General features: G+C 35.0%; 1 protein-coding gene across 1 annotated transcript in view; it reads right to left on the reverse strand.

Moving 5' to 3' along the window:
* Window positions 1-3,001: 3,001 nt before the first annotated feature.
* COPB1 (COPI coat complex subunit beta 1) overlaps window positions 3,002-16,503 on the reverse strand; it is a 40,232-nt gene continuing 26,730 nt past the window's right edge. Inside the window, exons 15-22 of the mRNA XM_045557583.1 lie at window positions 11,366-11,593; window positions 11,025-11,204; window positions 8,268-8,412; window positions 7,138-7,257; window positions 5,732-5,877; window positions 5,048-5,137; window positions 3,808-3,963; window positions 3,002-3,392 (exon numbers count right to left, since the gene is read on the reverse strand). Coding sequence (XP_045413539.1) covers window positions 3,333-3,392; window positions 3,808-3,963; window positions 5,048-5,137; window positions 5,732-5,877; window positions 7,138-7,257; window positions 8,268-8,412; window positions 11,025-11,204; window positions 11,366-11,593 — 1,125 coding nt within the window. The 3' untranslated portion in view covers window positions 3,002-3,332. The remainder of the gene's footprint in view (window positions 3,393-3,807; window positions 3,964-5,047; window positions 5,138-5,731; window positions 5,878-7,137; window positions 7,258-8,267; window positions 8,413-11,024; window positions 11,205-11,365; window positions 11,594-16,503) is intronic.

The following is a 16,503-nucleotide window of genomic DNA, read 5'->3' on the forward strand; positions in this document are numbered from 1 at the left end:
GCAAGGTAAGGAAGGTGCATGGGGGAAGAAATGGAATGAACACTTACAGATGAGGATCTATGTGCCAAATATTCATAATAAATACATTGTATCATTTCATTTTCATTATCAACTCTATAAAGTAGACATTATAAGCACCTTCCAAATGAGGAAACCGAGGGACAAAGAGATTCAGGCAGTGGTGCCAATGTGTGACTAGTTGCAAGGGCTTTAGTGTCAGGTATGCTGACATTATATCTAAGTTCATCCCTTACTATTAAGCCTTGAACAAGTAACTTAAGACTGTAAACATCATCTGTAAATGATGGCATTAGTAGTGTTTGCCTAAGAAGGTCATTGTGAGCACTGTATGTGTCATGGAAAAGCACTCAGTGTTATGCCTGGCACAAGTTAGCTATTTACCATTGTCTGAGACCATACAGCAAGTAAGTAGCAGATACAATCCTACATTTTCCTAATTCTAATCTGAATTTCTGCACTGTACCTGGCTACTTCTTTGGGGTCCTGAGATCCTGAGGGTAGAAAATGGAGCTCAGGGAGGGGGACAGATAACATTGATAGTGTACTAAGAATCTGGGAGACAGAAGTAAGGCAGCAAGCTGCCATGCCTAACCCTGCTTTGAGGACACATTCAGAACTGTTAAGACAAAAGACAAACTATAATTTTAAACTCAATCTTGATTTAAGAGAAAGACTATAAATTATTAGCTGACTAGACCATTCATCAATGTGGAAGGCACAAGTCACCAGTAAAACTACTTACTTTATTCAATACAGAGCACAGATATTTCACGTTTGATATTGAGTTTCTATAGACACTATTATATATTTTGGTTCTCTTACCTTTTCAGATATCCTGAGTTTTTTCTCCTATATCATTTCTAAATCATGTAGAAAAGTTTCTGACAGGTAGCAAAATATCACTATCTTGACATCTGAAATTGTTTTTATTAGAAGAAAAAGCAAGATAATTATTCTAGTAGCAAGGTAAGTAAACTTAATATATCTATCTGACAACTGTTTAACTTTCTTCTCTTTATTTATGAATTACCTTGCTAATAGAAACATTACCTTGCTTTTTCTTCTTATAAAAACTTTAAATGCCAACCACTTCTAATCGCAAAATGAAAATAACTGCATAGAGCTCCCTCTAGTGTCATGACATTAGTGAAATATAAGGGCCATTTAATTCTCTCACAAGATTTACAGGTTTATTCATTCAATATATTATTATATTGATGTTATATTATATTGGTGTTAGATAATGTATGTTTATTCTCTTATCAGACATCATAGTCCTAATTATATGGTGTCTTCTAATGTGAGCAGCTACTACTTTTGAATGTCTATCCAAATAGGGCATAGCGTAAACAGCTTCTCTAAACAATGTGCTGCTATCCAATTCAGTTCACATGTACGTTATATGCATAAAGCTGATGAAATGCTAATGAAGTAAACAGCTTAATGTATCTGACAACTGTTTTAACTTCTCTTTCTTCTCTTTACTTATGAATTTAAGAAAATGGCAATGTAAGGAGATCTGATTCTAACAACAATGGCCTGAATACGTTAGGCAGGCAACTTTCTGAGTATCAATAGAGATATACATACATTCCAGGACATACAGAGGCATGATTCCTTAAAATTTTAAATGTGATACTGGAAGACTGTGATTACAAGACTTATATCAGTAAAATGCTAAGTCACTTTTCCTGTCCTATATATTGACAATAGGTGTTCCATGAAAAAAGGAATCCTGGCCAAGATTAGGATATGCTGGGTTAAACCAAACTAATCTGACATCTCAGAATCTTTAGTATGCTAATGTGCATTGTGAATATCCCAGTACAGGACAGTATGCAGCTTTTTCCAAACTTACTTTAGTATAGAATACTTTTTCTCTCAGAATATCTAATGACATTTAAGGAAGCTAATGTTTAACAGAACAGAGTTTGGAAAATGATCTAATCCAAATAAAGTTGCAACTGCTTGCATCACAGATCTCTACCCCCTCACTCATATCATCAAACTAACCCCTTTCCTGCATTCCCAATTCCCATTTGGTAGCCACTGGCTTTGCTTTGAGATCTTCGTGCTGTGGAATTTCAAGTGCTCTGTAATCTTCCGGGCTTTTTTAAAAAAAGCAAGTGGCTTCAAAGTTTATGACATCATACAAAGTCATACCAATCTCCTTACACCCCAAACAAATCATTCCATTCTCACTGAAATAGGAGATGTGCTTTCACTCTTTCACAGACCTTACCTATGGACTCGCAGGGAATGTAGCCTGAAGCCTTGGTGGAAGACAAAGTGTAAGAGTTTAAGTTTAGACTTGGCTCAATCATCCTTAGTGAAGGCAAGGGCCAAAAGGATAACACAATCAGACTTTGGGAAACTTAGCTCAGAAATGCATTTGGAATTATATTAGGAGGTAATGGTGCCCAGCCCTAGTGTAAAGTGAGGAAAAGGGGTAAGTGAGACATGGAGGCAATATAGATAAATAGGACAGCTTTTTAAATCCTCTATAGTTGAATCCTCCCAGTACCAGCTTCAGTAATTGGCTAGAACCAATTTAATTCCTGCCAAACCTAAAACACCCAAAGCTATCTATGAATGATTAAAAAATCTATTTTGGATTATCTACTTTCATTATGATTCAGGATAATGAAGACAGTATGTCTACTTCAGTCAGGGTTCAGTCATAATACTCCTTTAAACTGAAAATAGATCTGTTTTCTCAAGTTATTCTGGTATCATCTCCCTGGGGCTAAATTTCAGAGACAATCCCTTCAGAACACGATAAGGAATTTTTAGAGATAGTAACATTGGAATATTAAATAAGTAAAAAACAATAATCAAGTAAATCAAGGCCTGTCTTATTTTGTATCATTGAGTTTATAAATTCTCTTAATAAAGGTGCACATATTTATAACTCAAAGAGTAATTTATATTTAAAATAGAAATCTATAACCCAACAAAAAGAAATCCATTACTACATAACTAAAATTATGTAATTATTCATTTATTTATAAAATAACAAAAATTTACGAATAGATCTGTTTATTGTACTGTGAAAATGATCTTGGTACATGTGAGAAACATTATATACTTCGAGGACAGCGTTCAGAACTGTTAAAGACAAAAGACAAACTGTAATTTTAAACTTAATCTTGATTTAAGGGAAAGGCTATAAATTATTGGCTGGAATGCATTCAGCATGAACTCAAATTCTATATAACATATAAGCATGAAAGAGTACAAAAGATGTTGGAGTCCAATAAGCCCATACCTAAATTTCAACTGTAAAGCTTCAAGGACTTTTTGTTTATTCTTTATATACTAGTTTTCTTCTGTGACAAGTTTATTTTATCTCCAAGACTTAAGGCCATTCCCTGTGAAGAAGAAAGAAGATGTTTATAATTACTGAAACTATGTGTGACCAGTAGGTTTTTCAATTAATTAAGTCCCAATTCAATGACACCACACCAACAAAACCAAAGACGTATAAAACAGACTCACTAAAACTTAGTCACTAGATTTGTTATCTCGGTTTTCAAAAAATTCCAGAGAACCCATTTCACAAACACCCCACAAGATTCAATCTGGTTTTAAGAAAATATTTCAGAATGACGGGCCCAAAAGGTGAGCAATTTTAACGAAGCAACAGTTACATTTCTATTCAGAGAATACTATCATATGTATATGTATCTGATGCTCAAAAGGCACTACCTATAGAAATAAGAAAGAAAGAAATTCTTTCTCCCTTTGTTCAGTCCAGAAATACGCTCAAAGAAAAAGAACTGTTACCTGACTCTTCGCACGAATTCTTATGTGGCCAGTAACAGCGGCATCTGGTCCCTGGTGAATTGGCTTCTCAATGCTGACATTTGCAAGTGCATCTTCTCCAAATATGGAACGAGCATAAAGGTTGGCTGCCATAAAGCCACAGTAACCAGAAAGGGCCTGGAAGGAATTTTTGACAAATTCAACACTTTACTAGAGAACAACATATAGGCAAAACCAAACAGCATAGGTGAATTATCACTTAAAATACTACTTATTTGGTAGTGGTTACATGACTATATAAATTTATCAAAACTCATAGAACTATACATGTAAAAAGTCTGAATTTTTCTGTATAGTACTTTATAACTCAATAAACCTGATATTAAAGAACTAGCACATATTCCAATTTGTATTTATTTATTCTATTTACTTCTTGACTACCTCCTACACAAGAACAGAAACTCCATGAAGGAAGAGATTATTTTTGTTGGACTCAGTATATTTGTTGAATAAACTAATACATAAGTTAAATCTACTTGTCTGGCAGCAGACATTCTTATATTGATAAAAGAAATTTGATTCATTACAGAAGTTTTATAAAGAAAAAAATTTCTGGCCGGGCGCAGTGGCTAACGCCTGTAATCCTAGCGCTTTGGGAGGCTGAGGCGGGAAGATCACTTGGCCTCAGGGGTTTGAGGCTGCAGTGAACTACGATGATGCCACTGCACTCTACCTGGGGCAACAGAGCGAGACTGTCTCAAAAATAAATAAATACATAAATAAATAAATTAATTTAAAAGAATTCCTTAGAGCTCCAGCTTCAAATTTCTTTCTTTCTACTTTTTTTCTCCATATATACACAAACACAGCAGGAAGTCATAGTATACTAACAATTTTGTATTTGAGCAGATATATTCTGACTTATAATCAGAGACGACAGAAGATGTCATGGACATTTTCTAATCCAGTATCACAAATATTTTGGAATAAGCCTCTAGCTGAAAGGAGAAAAAGACTGAAAGAAACGCAAAAACTATTCAATTGGGTCACTGTACTAGGAACAAGTAGGATGGTACATTCTAATAGTAAGAGGTAAGCAGACTAATACATTCTATGGAATATCTTCTTTCAGCTACACTAGAATGACACAGCTTTTCCCATGTTGAATAACAACAAAAATATGATAAAAGAAATACAGAAAAGCCAGGAATCTACTATACTACTCTCTATCAGATTTAAGAATTTTTCAGTCAAACTTTACCTTCTCTGGAGTGAGGCATTTCATGTTGGTTGATTTTAATATGTGCTGTAAATAGTCATTTAAATCAATCATATTGGTGTTAACTGTTACCTGTAGAGAGGGAGAAAAAAAGTCAAAGATATCATAAATCTTACAAAGAGAAAGTTGTAAATCACTAGTATTTCACATTTGACCTCCTTCCAACATTTAGGTGGCAGACTAGGCAACAAGAAAGTAAATAACATCTTCTACAAAATCCAACAAGCTGCAGGTTGGTATCAGTACTTTCAGATACAGACAACTTCACAGAAGATTAACATGAAGCATATAGAATATTTCTAATAAAAATCAAAGCTCAAAGGAACAAACTTCCTCAGCAGGGCATGGATTTTGCAAAGCCTCTTTTGGATACTAGATTCAATGGTAAATTATCGTTCATATATAGAAGGGATGGAATATTGTCTACAATGTCTTAATCAATCAGATTAATTATACAATGGCTACTCTAATCAATTTACAACAGCACATTACCAGACTATTTGCATGATTTTCAGTTAAGGCTAATTTGCAAGAACAGATACTGAAATACTGTTCACTTTTCATGTCTGATACTTTTTTAATGGGATTAATTTTATCAAAGAATTCTTTAACACTGGCCCAAAGGAAGAAAGATAAAGAGTACAAGAAAATATCCTAAAGACTAACTTTGTTTTCCCATTCAAATTCAGCCCACATCTGACGGAATTCAGCATCAGTGCAAGTTGCAGGCTGGATATAGTCCATGATGTCAATGTGGATATCACTGAGGACCACACAATTTCTGTCACTTGCTGCTCCAGAGACATCATAAACTGAAATATACATATACAAAATATACATATATTATGTCTCTCGTAAATTTGTTCTTTTCCTCTATATTTCCTATTTTGGTGATTAATATAAACAACAACCCAATTAACCCAATCCAGAAATCCAAGGGTTACTCTAGCCACGTCCTCTTCAATCAGTAACCATATCCTTAACATCTATTATATCCACCCCTTCTCTCTACTCCAACCACGACCGCACTGGCTCCAGCCCTCTATCTTCTCTCACTTGGGCTTCTCCTATAGCCTACTAGTTAATCTTCCTACTTCTTCCAATCAATCTTCTATAGTGCTTTCACAGAAATATTTAATCATGTAACTCATTTATAATTCCTCCATGTTTTCCCTTTCCACAGATAAAAGTCTGAAATGTTAGCATGAAAAGTAAAATATGGCTCCTACTAACCTTCCTAACTTCATTTTTCTCCTACCACCACCCTCCAACCCACTCTAAACTCCAAGTATGTCCAACTACTTGTATTTGTTTCAACTGTCTACTTGTCTATCATTAGAATACTTAACATATCTTTTAAAACCCTACTCAAACATTATTAACTCCTCCATGAAGCCTTTCCTAACCTTATCCCCCAATTCCTCACTGCTCTGAGAATGGACCAAATTCCTTCATGGACTCTCACCTTACCCAGTATGTTTTTTTCATGGCTTTTACCATTATGTATTGCTCATATCTGTTTTACGTATCTGATTTCCCTTACTGGACTCTAAGTTATCTCTTGTTCCTCACCACTGTAGCCCTATCTCTATGACACAAATTGCTATAAAATATGCTTATTGACTAAATGCCTCTATACAAGCTAATCTTTAGGTTTGAAATACCCTTGTGTGTCTGGCAATAAATGCCTATATGAAGTTTTCAGATTCAGTTCAAATGTTCTCTGTCAATATACTCTCTTCCTCTATAAAGCCTTCTACACTATGGGAATTTTTTTCCTTATCTCAAAGTGTACAGTATATAAACTAAACCTTATCACATTGTACTGTAATTATTTATTTCCTTATCTATTTCTTCCATTTGCCTGACAGTTTCTTGAGGACAATGACCCCCATATGGATCAGTTCTGTATATCCAGAACATAGTACCATGCTTGGTACCAAAAAAAGTGCTCCATAAATGTTGAATGAATGGATTTAGGTCCTGTCCTCAAACAATGTCCATAGCTACTCCCCATAGAAATTCTTTAATAAAAACACCCAAACATCACATGCCATAACATACTACCTTACCTATATTACCAAAAATTATTCCATTTTCTGTTGATGCTACTTTGACATTAGCTTTAATATTTGCAAAATCATGAGGAGCAAGAGTCAAAGGAGATGGCTTTTCCACAAGCTTCAGATCCCCTGAAAAAAAAAAAAAAAACAATTTGGGCATGGTTAAAAATACATATATTAACCATAAAATCTTAAAATGTATGCAGCTTAATAGTTTCTAGGAAAATAAGGAACACGAGAAGAGTATGATTCAAATATTATGGGGGTAAAGAAATCATTTAACGCTCTTATTATTCACATCAACAAGCACATTTTCTTTTAAAAGGTAATAGGCATCTCAGAATAATTTTATATTTAATTTGTGTATGTGTGAGGGGAAGGCAGTACTTTGAGGCTACCATTTTATTTCAATGAATGAATATAAACTTCTCAAAAAGCTTAGTTCTTAAACTATATACTCCATTACAAAGAAAGAAAATAATCTGCAAAAAGACTTGTAAATTCTTAAGACACATAGTTCTTTATATAGCCATCAAGCCATGCTTAAGAAGACAAGGCAAAATTATGTCTTCCCTTGATATCTTGAAGTCCCTTAACTCTTACTTAAGCCACATGAAATTTGATGGGGGCACTGTATTGTTCCTATATACAATTTACATTTTCCAACTTCAAAACCAGACGTGGAAGTGGTTAGAGTTGGACTCATGTGTCTTTATTAAGAAGAAAAAAGACATCTCCAGTTGTTAAATGTGATGATACATTACTTTGGCCACACATGGCCAAAGATTCAGGAAATACCTAGTTTGTACTTAGGCAATTAAAAATTTCACTAAGTGAGCTACGTGGTAAATCTGTAACTTAAACTGCTCTTATTATATCTAGAAAAACTGACATTTGCTAGATCAAACCATTGAATGAATCCATCTGAATGTGCCCAGAGCATAAGAAGGTCACTATGACAGATGTTCAGAAAACTAGAATTGAAGGAGACTAAATATTAAATATAAAACTAAGCTTTGATTCAAAATGTCAAAAAGGGCTCAAAAGAATTCTTGTATTGAAACGTGTACCTCCTTTAATAATCTGTCATAAATATCAGCTGTGTAATAATATCTTTCCTTTATGGTAAATTTCCTCACCTAGAGTAGCTAACTCTAATGTGCAGTTCTGCAAAGTATCACTGGTTTGGTTCACAACAAGTACATCCAGGACAATATCATACTGGTTGACATGAACATAAGCTTCTGCATATACAGGATCTGAGAAACCTGTCAACTGGGTGACCTGTCAAAACAAAAATAAAGACATATCAAATGACTGACATGATTTAACCAAACATGCTAGTTAAATGATTAAGTCTGGTAGGCTAACAGACATGTTTAGATTAGAAAAGTCATTTTGAGATAGGTACAATAAAATTGTTTTGTAATGCAGAAATGGACATTAAAACTGAGACATTGGAAATAATATAGAGTTAAAAAAAAAAGTTATTCAAACAACACTGAATTTAAAACTCTAGGGGGACCAAGGCAGGAGGATTTCTTGAGGCCAGGAGTTCAAGACCAGCCTGGGCCACACAGCAAGACCCCCATCTCTACTGAACATTTTAAAAAATTACCTAGGTATGGTGGCATGTGCCTATAGTCCTAGCTACTTGGGAGCCTGAGGCAGGAGGACTGCTTGAGCCCAGGACTTCGAGGTTACTGTGAGCTATGATTGCACCACTGTATTCTAGCCTGGGTGACAGAGCAAGACCCTGTCTCTTAAATGAATGAATAAATGAATGATGATGATGACATCCAGGTATCTATTTGCTTTTAAGTTCAGTAGCTCAGTATAAGGTATGTTATATATGTTGATTTTAAGCTTAAGTAGTTTAATAGTAGAAAGATGTTAAATATGTTTAGCAAATACATTAAACATTACCCTAATTTAGCAAGTAGAATACATTTGGATACATTTTCAGTTAAATCCCTAAGTATGTAAACTTACTATTTGCTCTCCAAAACTCAGGATCCAAATAAAAACTTGATCATGTGGTAGTCCCTGCTGCTCAAGCTCAGGAACCAAATAGATCATATAGCAAGAAATGCTTGAAATCCCACAAAGGTAAGATTTTAAATGCTCCCCCCAAATTTAAAAACATCCAAAGTATAGCACTTTAAAAATATAATATTGTCATCAAAAGCATAGGCAACAAAAGAAAAAACTGAATAACTGGACTACATTAAAATCAAAAGTTTTTGATTTCAATCAAAGGACATTTATCAACAGTGAAAAGGCAACCCACAGAATGGGAAAAATATTTACAAATCATGTACCTAATAAGGGAGTTAATATTCAGGATATCAAGAACTCCTAACATTCAAACAAACAAACAAAAAAAACAATTAAAAAATGGGCAAAGGACTTGAAAAGACATTTCTGCAAAGAAGACATATAAATAGCCAATAAACACATGAAAAGACATTCAACATTACTAACATTAGGGAAATGCAAATCAAAACCACAACGAGATACTATTTCACACACCCATTAGGATGACTACTATGAAAAAAACAGAAAATAACAACTGTTGACAAGGATATGGAGAAATTGGAACCCTTGTCCACTGCTGGTGAGAATGTCAAACAGTGTAGCCACTATAGAAAACAATATGAAGGTTCCTCAAAAAAATTAAAAGTAGACTTATCATAGGACCCAGCAATTCTGCTTTTGGTATATACTCAAAAGAACTGAAAGCAGGGACTTGAACAGATATTTGTACATCCATGTTCATAGCAGCATTATTCATAATAACCAAAAGGTGAAAGGATAAATGGATCAACACAATGTGGTATATGATTACAATGGAATATTATTTAGCCTTAAAAAGAAAGGCAGTTCCGACACACGGTACAACATGGATGAACCTTGAAAATACTATACTAAGTGAAAAAAGCCAGTTACAAAAGGACAAATACTGTATGATCCCACTTATAAGAGATAGAGTGGTCAAAATCATAGAGACAGAAAGTAGAATAGTGATTGACAGGCGCTGGGGGAAGTGGGAATGGGAGTTACTGCTTAATGGGTATAGAGTTTCAGTTTTGCAAGGTAAAAAAAGTCCTGGAGATGGTTGCACAATAATGTAAATTTAATTAATGTCAAAGAACTGTACACTTAAAAATGGTTAAAATGATAAATCCTATGTAATTTTGACCACGATTCAGAAAGATAAATTAGAAAAATTTATAAATGTAATATATTCATTCTCAATTTTAAGGGAGAGAAATTGTTTTAGTAGTTCCAATATTGCTACTATCTTATCTTGAACAACAAAATCAATGTGAGACTGTTTACTCATCTAATCAATGAGGGATTACACCAGATCACTGCTTTTAAAATTTATATATTTGAAAAAGTAGAATTGTTTTCCCAATAAAATCCTATATGGAACTCAATACATTAAGTCTATAATAGTGGAGTTGCTTTGTTTAAAAGTAGCAGGGAACAAGAGAAGCTGAGGTCAAGGTATGGGAAAAGGCCAGAGCCCTGGCTGTTCAGCTTCCCTTTAAAAATCTTAATTTAAGGGGTAGGAAAAAAAAGAAAAAAAAAAAAATCTTAATTAACCTCTAAGGATCCCTACCCCCTTTATTTTTCAGTCTATGATTCCACACACAACGGGATCAAGCTATAAAGTCATTTAATGGATTTACAGTACTACATAGATGTAAAGTACTTCAACAGCTTGAGTTTAAATCGAGGTTTAATGGGTCAATCATAGTGACCTGATGAAAACTGATGTTATATAACTAGTCATTTTGCTTTTAAAAAACAGGACCAGCAAATTCCTGATTACTATTTTCTTAAACAGCTAATTTAAATAATTTACAGTGTAGCCGACATTTTGTTACCTTGTTAAGTTTAGATGCTAGGGGATCTGCTGCCTCTTTCCTCTGTGTGTTACCCATTGCTGCCAGCAAACTCAGCTGAAACTGATCTTCTTTGCAGTTCATTTCATTCTTAGCAGTTAGTTGCATGAAAGAAATGGGGTCATCAGGCTGTACTGTCACATTCCTCTTTTCAGATTCTTTCTGTGTTGAGAAAACAAAACTTAAGTCTCTCTTTAATACGGACAGAAAGATAGCTTTTTATAGGCCTTTAATAGGGATTGCTCTCACATATGAAACTGAAAAATCAACAAGATAAAAAAAACCCACAAAACACTTTTATAGCCTCATCATATATACCTCACCTTTTGGGATAATTTCTCTTCTTCGAGTTTAGCAGATAACATGTGAGAAAGGGACTGTCTGCACTCCTTGTTGAAAATATCATTCATTAAAGGTGAACATTCAGATAAGACCTTGAGGCACAGGGAAATTCGATCTACATCATCATCAGTAATTGGCTTCTTAGGAAGAGAGGATTTTCCCAAATGAAGGATAGTAGCCATGAGCAACATAGCCTCAGCAACAAACGACTAGAAAAGTAGAGAAATGAGTTATTTATATTGCCATGATTCTCCAACTGCAATAATGTTCCTTTACTATAACTCACAATCCAAGAAATATACCCAACTTTTTACTTCACCTGAATAAGATTTCAAATCCTTTAGATTTTATCTCCAAAATATCTCTTTTGCAACCTCTCCTTCCTTTCTAAGACTTAAGACCTCCTTAACCCTCAACTAGAAGATAGCAATGGCTTTTTAACTGTTTTCCCTTGCTCTAGTCTTTCCCTCTAACTCCTCACATGCTAATGCTATCCTTTTTACTCCCTACTACAGACAAGTTAAAAAGATTGATACTTTACCAACTGTTAACATTTGCCATATTTGCTTTCCTATTCTCCTATATATGTACTTATTTTTGGCTGAACATATGAAAGTAAGAGTCCTCACCTCATAAATACTTCAGCATTCATCTCCTAAGACTCAGGACAGATTCTCATAAAACCACAATATCATTTTCTTACCTGAGAAATTAACAATTCCACAATATATCTACTATATTCTGAATTCAAATAAATCTTCCTAAATTGTCTCAAAATGTTTTAATTTTATTTTTTAAATCCAGGATCAGCTCCACACATTTCATTTGGCTATTGTTCTCTTTAGTCTCTTTTAATCTAGACCAGTTCCCTGCCTTTTTGTTTTTAATCACATTGGCTTTTTAAAAGAACCCAGGCCAGTTGTTTTATTTCTTTTTTTCCCCTTTCTTTTTTTTTTAAAACTCACTGAGCTAGACAGTTGTTTTATAGAATATCCTACACTTCTGACTAGAATATTAGATCAGTAATTTTTGTATTTCTAATTGTAATACAGCAGGAAGTTCATGTCAGGTTGTTCCTAATGATGCTTATGCTAAGTGTGATCACCTACTGCTATTATCTTAATTTTTATACTCCATCAATCATTTCACTCTCCCTGTAAATACCTATAATGATTTCCCCTCAGCCTCTATACTGAAGTCCATATTACTTAGCCTGCTATTCAAAATCTTCCACAAGTGAATTCCAACTTACTTTTTTGGTCTCACGTAGCAATATCCTGACACATATGCTCTATGCCCTTGCCAAAATGCCTTTGGCTGAGTACTGATCTGCACACATGCATGAAAAACTACTGAAGGGCTGGGGAAGTACCAATAGTAAAAGTAAGTGTAATAATCCTCCAAGCTTGGATATTGTTGCCAGAAGGAGAGGAACGAGGAGGAGACAGAAAAATATATCTGAAGAAATAATGGCTGAAAAATTTCCAAATTGATGGAAATTATAAACCCACAGACACAAAAAGCTCAATAAACCACAAGCAAAGGAAACATGAAGAAAACCACACCAAGGCATATCCTAATCAAAATGCTGAAACTCAGTGGAAAGGAGAAAATCTAAAACCAATCAGAGAAAAAAAGAACACATTCCACACAGAGGCACAAGAATGACAGACTTCTCATCAGAAAGCCAGAAGACAATGAATGGAGCTGTATCTCTACAGTACTGAAAGAAAAATATCTGTTAACTTAGAATTATATACCCACAAAGATATCTTTCAAAAGTGTAGGAAAAATAAAGACTTTCCAGACAAAAATCAAGAGAATTCATTGCCAACAAATCTACAAGAAAAGTTAAAGCAAATTCTTTAGGCAAAATATACCAGAGACAAAGTAAGTTCTACACAAAGAAATACAGAGTGCTGAAAATGGCATAAATGAAGGGCTGCCAGTGAGGTAATCAACAGCCAAACGTCCTCCTTTGTATCAAACACAGCAAACTTTTTCAACTAGGTATGTTATGAGAAATCTGGCTCTTTCCAACAGATAACAGTAAATAATCTCCCAACTACCAGAAGTGAAGCAACTGCTCCATGAGAGGAAATCAAATTGGACTTTGAGACGAAAAATGCTAGAGACTTTTAAAAAGCATAATTCAAAGAAGATTACACTTTGACCAGACCTGAATGAATAAATAATGGTCCACAAAGAGTTACAAAATAAATTACTACTCATAAATCAAAATCAATTGATAAGAGATAATATATGTTACCTGACTCTCTAAATTTCACTTATGGCTTTTTTTAATGACAGAGCTAAAAAAAAAAAAAAAAAAAAAGCCTTTGAAAATCCCTAATCTAACATCAAAGTGCCTAACTATGAGAATGGTAAATGAACCATGGACTATTATGCAGCTATCAAATATTATGATTATGACTAAGAAGGGTTTATAGTAACATAGCAAATATTAAGTGAAACTGCACTATTGTAAAACATAAAATGATCACTACTAAGGAAAAAAGTGTTTCACAGATAAAAGCAAACTTAAAACTTTTTAAGGGAAGGAAAGATTTCTGTTATTATATCTGATAATATGATTCTTTCTTTGATGTTTCTAACTCCACCACAATAATAACAAGATTTGTACTTCAGTGCTGTAAACATTATGCGGTTTTTTGGTTCATAGTTTTTATATCACTCCTTATTTATTTTAGTAATATCAGAAATGAAATGAAGAAAAATAAAATAATTAGCTGGGTGTGGTGGCACACGCCTGTAGTCCCAGCTATGTGGGAGGCTGAGGCAGGAGGATCACTTGAGCCCAAGAGCTAGAGGTTTGCAGTGAGCTATGATGATGCCACTGTACTCTACGTACTCCAGCCTGAGTGACAGAGTAAGACCCTGTCTCAAATAAATAAATAAAATAAAATAAAAACATTCAAAATTCTAGGATGTAGAGATTTTTTAAAATGAAGGCAAAAAAAGACTTTCACGCAAATGAAAGCTGAGAGAATTCTTTACCAGCAAACCTGCATTATAAGAATGATCAAGTTGTTTAGGCAGAAAGAAAATATCAGATGGAAATGTGAGGTGTGCAGGGGAGGAATGGTGCCACGGCCAGGGGCAGGCACCATGACTCTTGTGAGGACCTAGCACTCTTTGGCAGGTCAGACCTACGCAGGGCCCCTCAACCAGCCAGAACTGTAGCAGGAGGAGGAAATCCATCCATCTAGCAGGTGGCAGATGTCCTGCAGTACCTCCAGAAGGTCTCTGGAGACATCTTTAGCAGGTCCTGTCTCTGGACAGAAGCAACCTAAAACGAAGCTTCATATCCTTCCTGGGTGCCCACCCCATGCCTCACATGGGGACCTTTTCTCCCATTCAGTGTGAAGTATTTGCCTGATTCAGGTTCCTCTCAGGGTCTAAGTCACCCCACCACCACCCCTGGCTGGATGTCAGACCTGGAGTCTCTTTCTCCCTCACCATGCCATCTCCTCTTGACCTGTACCAGTTGGAAGTCTGCCTCTCGTGGAAGCCCTCCCCAACCACCAGGGGCTGGGGGGAGTGGGGGAGGCACTGCCGCCAGTTGGACTTGGTGTAAATACCATATCCTCTTGACTTTTATGCCTCTTCCCTGCCCACTGACACCTCAATCTGCCCTAAACCTGTCCAGAATGTCGCTGTAACCAATGGACGACACACTGAGGGCCTCAGGGCTCACTATGGAGCAGAACACCCCAGCTCAAATCTGGTTCCCCCATTTGCCTGCTCTGTACTTGGGCAAGTTACTTAACTTCTCTAAATCTCGATGCTCTCATTTGCAAAACTGCTGTGATAATAACGGTATTTTCCTCATAGGCTTGTTGTAAAGATTAAATGAATTAAACATGCAAATGAATTAAATAGAGCCACTTAGTGAGCATTCGGAAAAAAAATCTGAATTTATACAAAGAAATGAAGAGCATCGTAAGTCGTAAGTATGCAGGTAAATATAAGACTTTTTCTCATGCAAGAAAACTTTAAAAGATAATCAACTATAATAGATGAATGGATAAATAAAATACACATACACACATATATGTACAATGGAATATTATTTACCCTTAAAAGCAATTAAATCCTGACATATAAAACATAGATGAACCTTGATGAAGGTGTGCTAAGTGAAATAAGTCAGACACGAAAGGATCAATATTGTATAATTCTACTTATATCAAGTACTGAGAATAGGCAAATCCATACAGACAGAAAGTGTAAAACAGGTTACCAGAGGCTGTGAGGAGGAAGGAATATGGAGTTATTGTTTATTTGGTACAAAATTTCAGTTTGAGATGATGAAAAAGCACTGGAGATGAATGGCAGTGATGGCTGCACACAGTGTGAATGTAATTAATGCCATGGAACTGTACTCTTAAAAATGATTAAAATGATAAATTTTGTTATGTATATTTTACCACAATAAAAAACTTTTTAAAACACCCAGGAAGGTATTGAATTTTGCCCTGCTCCCAACTCTCAACTTCTTACACCTGGCTAAGCATGTCTCCTCCCCACCTCAGTCAAAACACTAAAAAAGATAAGAAACCAAAAAAAAGCTAAGAAAGAAAAGGAAAATGACTATTTAAAACAAAAATAACAAAAATGTACCATAGGGCTTATATTATAACATGACATGTAGATGTAAACATGACAACAACAGCACAAAAGATGGAGTGGGGGTTGGAGAGAACGGAAATACAATTGTCCCCCCATGGGATGGTTCCAGGACCCCCCTTGGATACCCAAATCCATGGATGCTCAACTCCTTTATATAAAATGGCACAGTATATACATATAACCTACATACACCTTCCCATATGCTTTAAATCATCCCTAGATTACTTATAATATCTAATGGCAGATATAGGCATACCCCCGAAGACATTGTGAGTTAGGTTCTAGGGCACTGCAATAAAGCAAATATTCCAATAACGTGAGTCACACGAATTTTTTTGGTTTCCTGGTGCTTATAAAAGCTACAGTTACACTATACTGCAGTCTATTAAGTGTTCAATAACATTGTCTAAAAAAACAATGTACATGCCTTTATTATAATAAGAAACACTTTATTGCTTAAAAATGC

Source organism: Lemur catta, chromosome 7, assembly GCF_020740605.2.
Source record: "Lemur catta isolate mLemCat1 chromosome 7, mLemCat1.pri, whole genome shotgun sequence".
NCBI lineage: Eukaryota > Metazoa > Chordata > Mammalia > Primates > Lemuridae > Lemur > Lemur catta.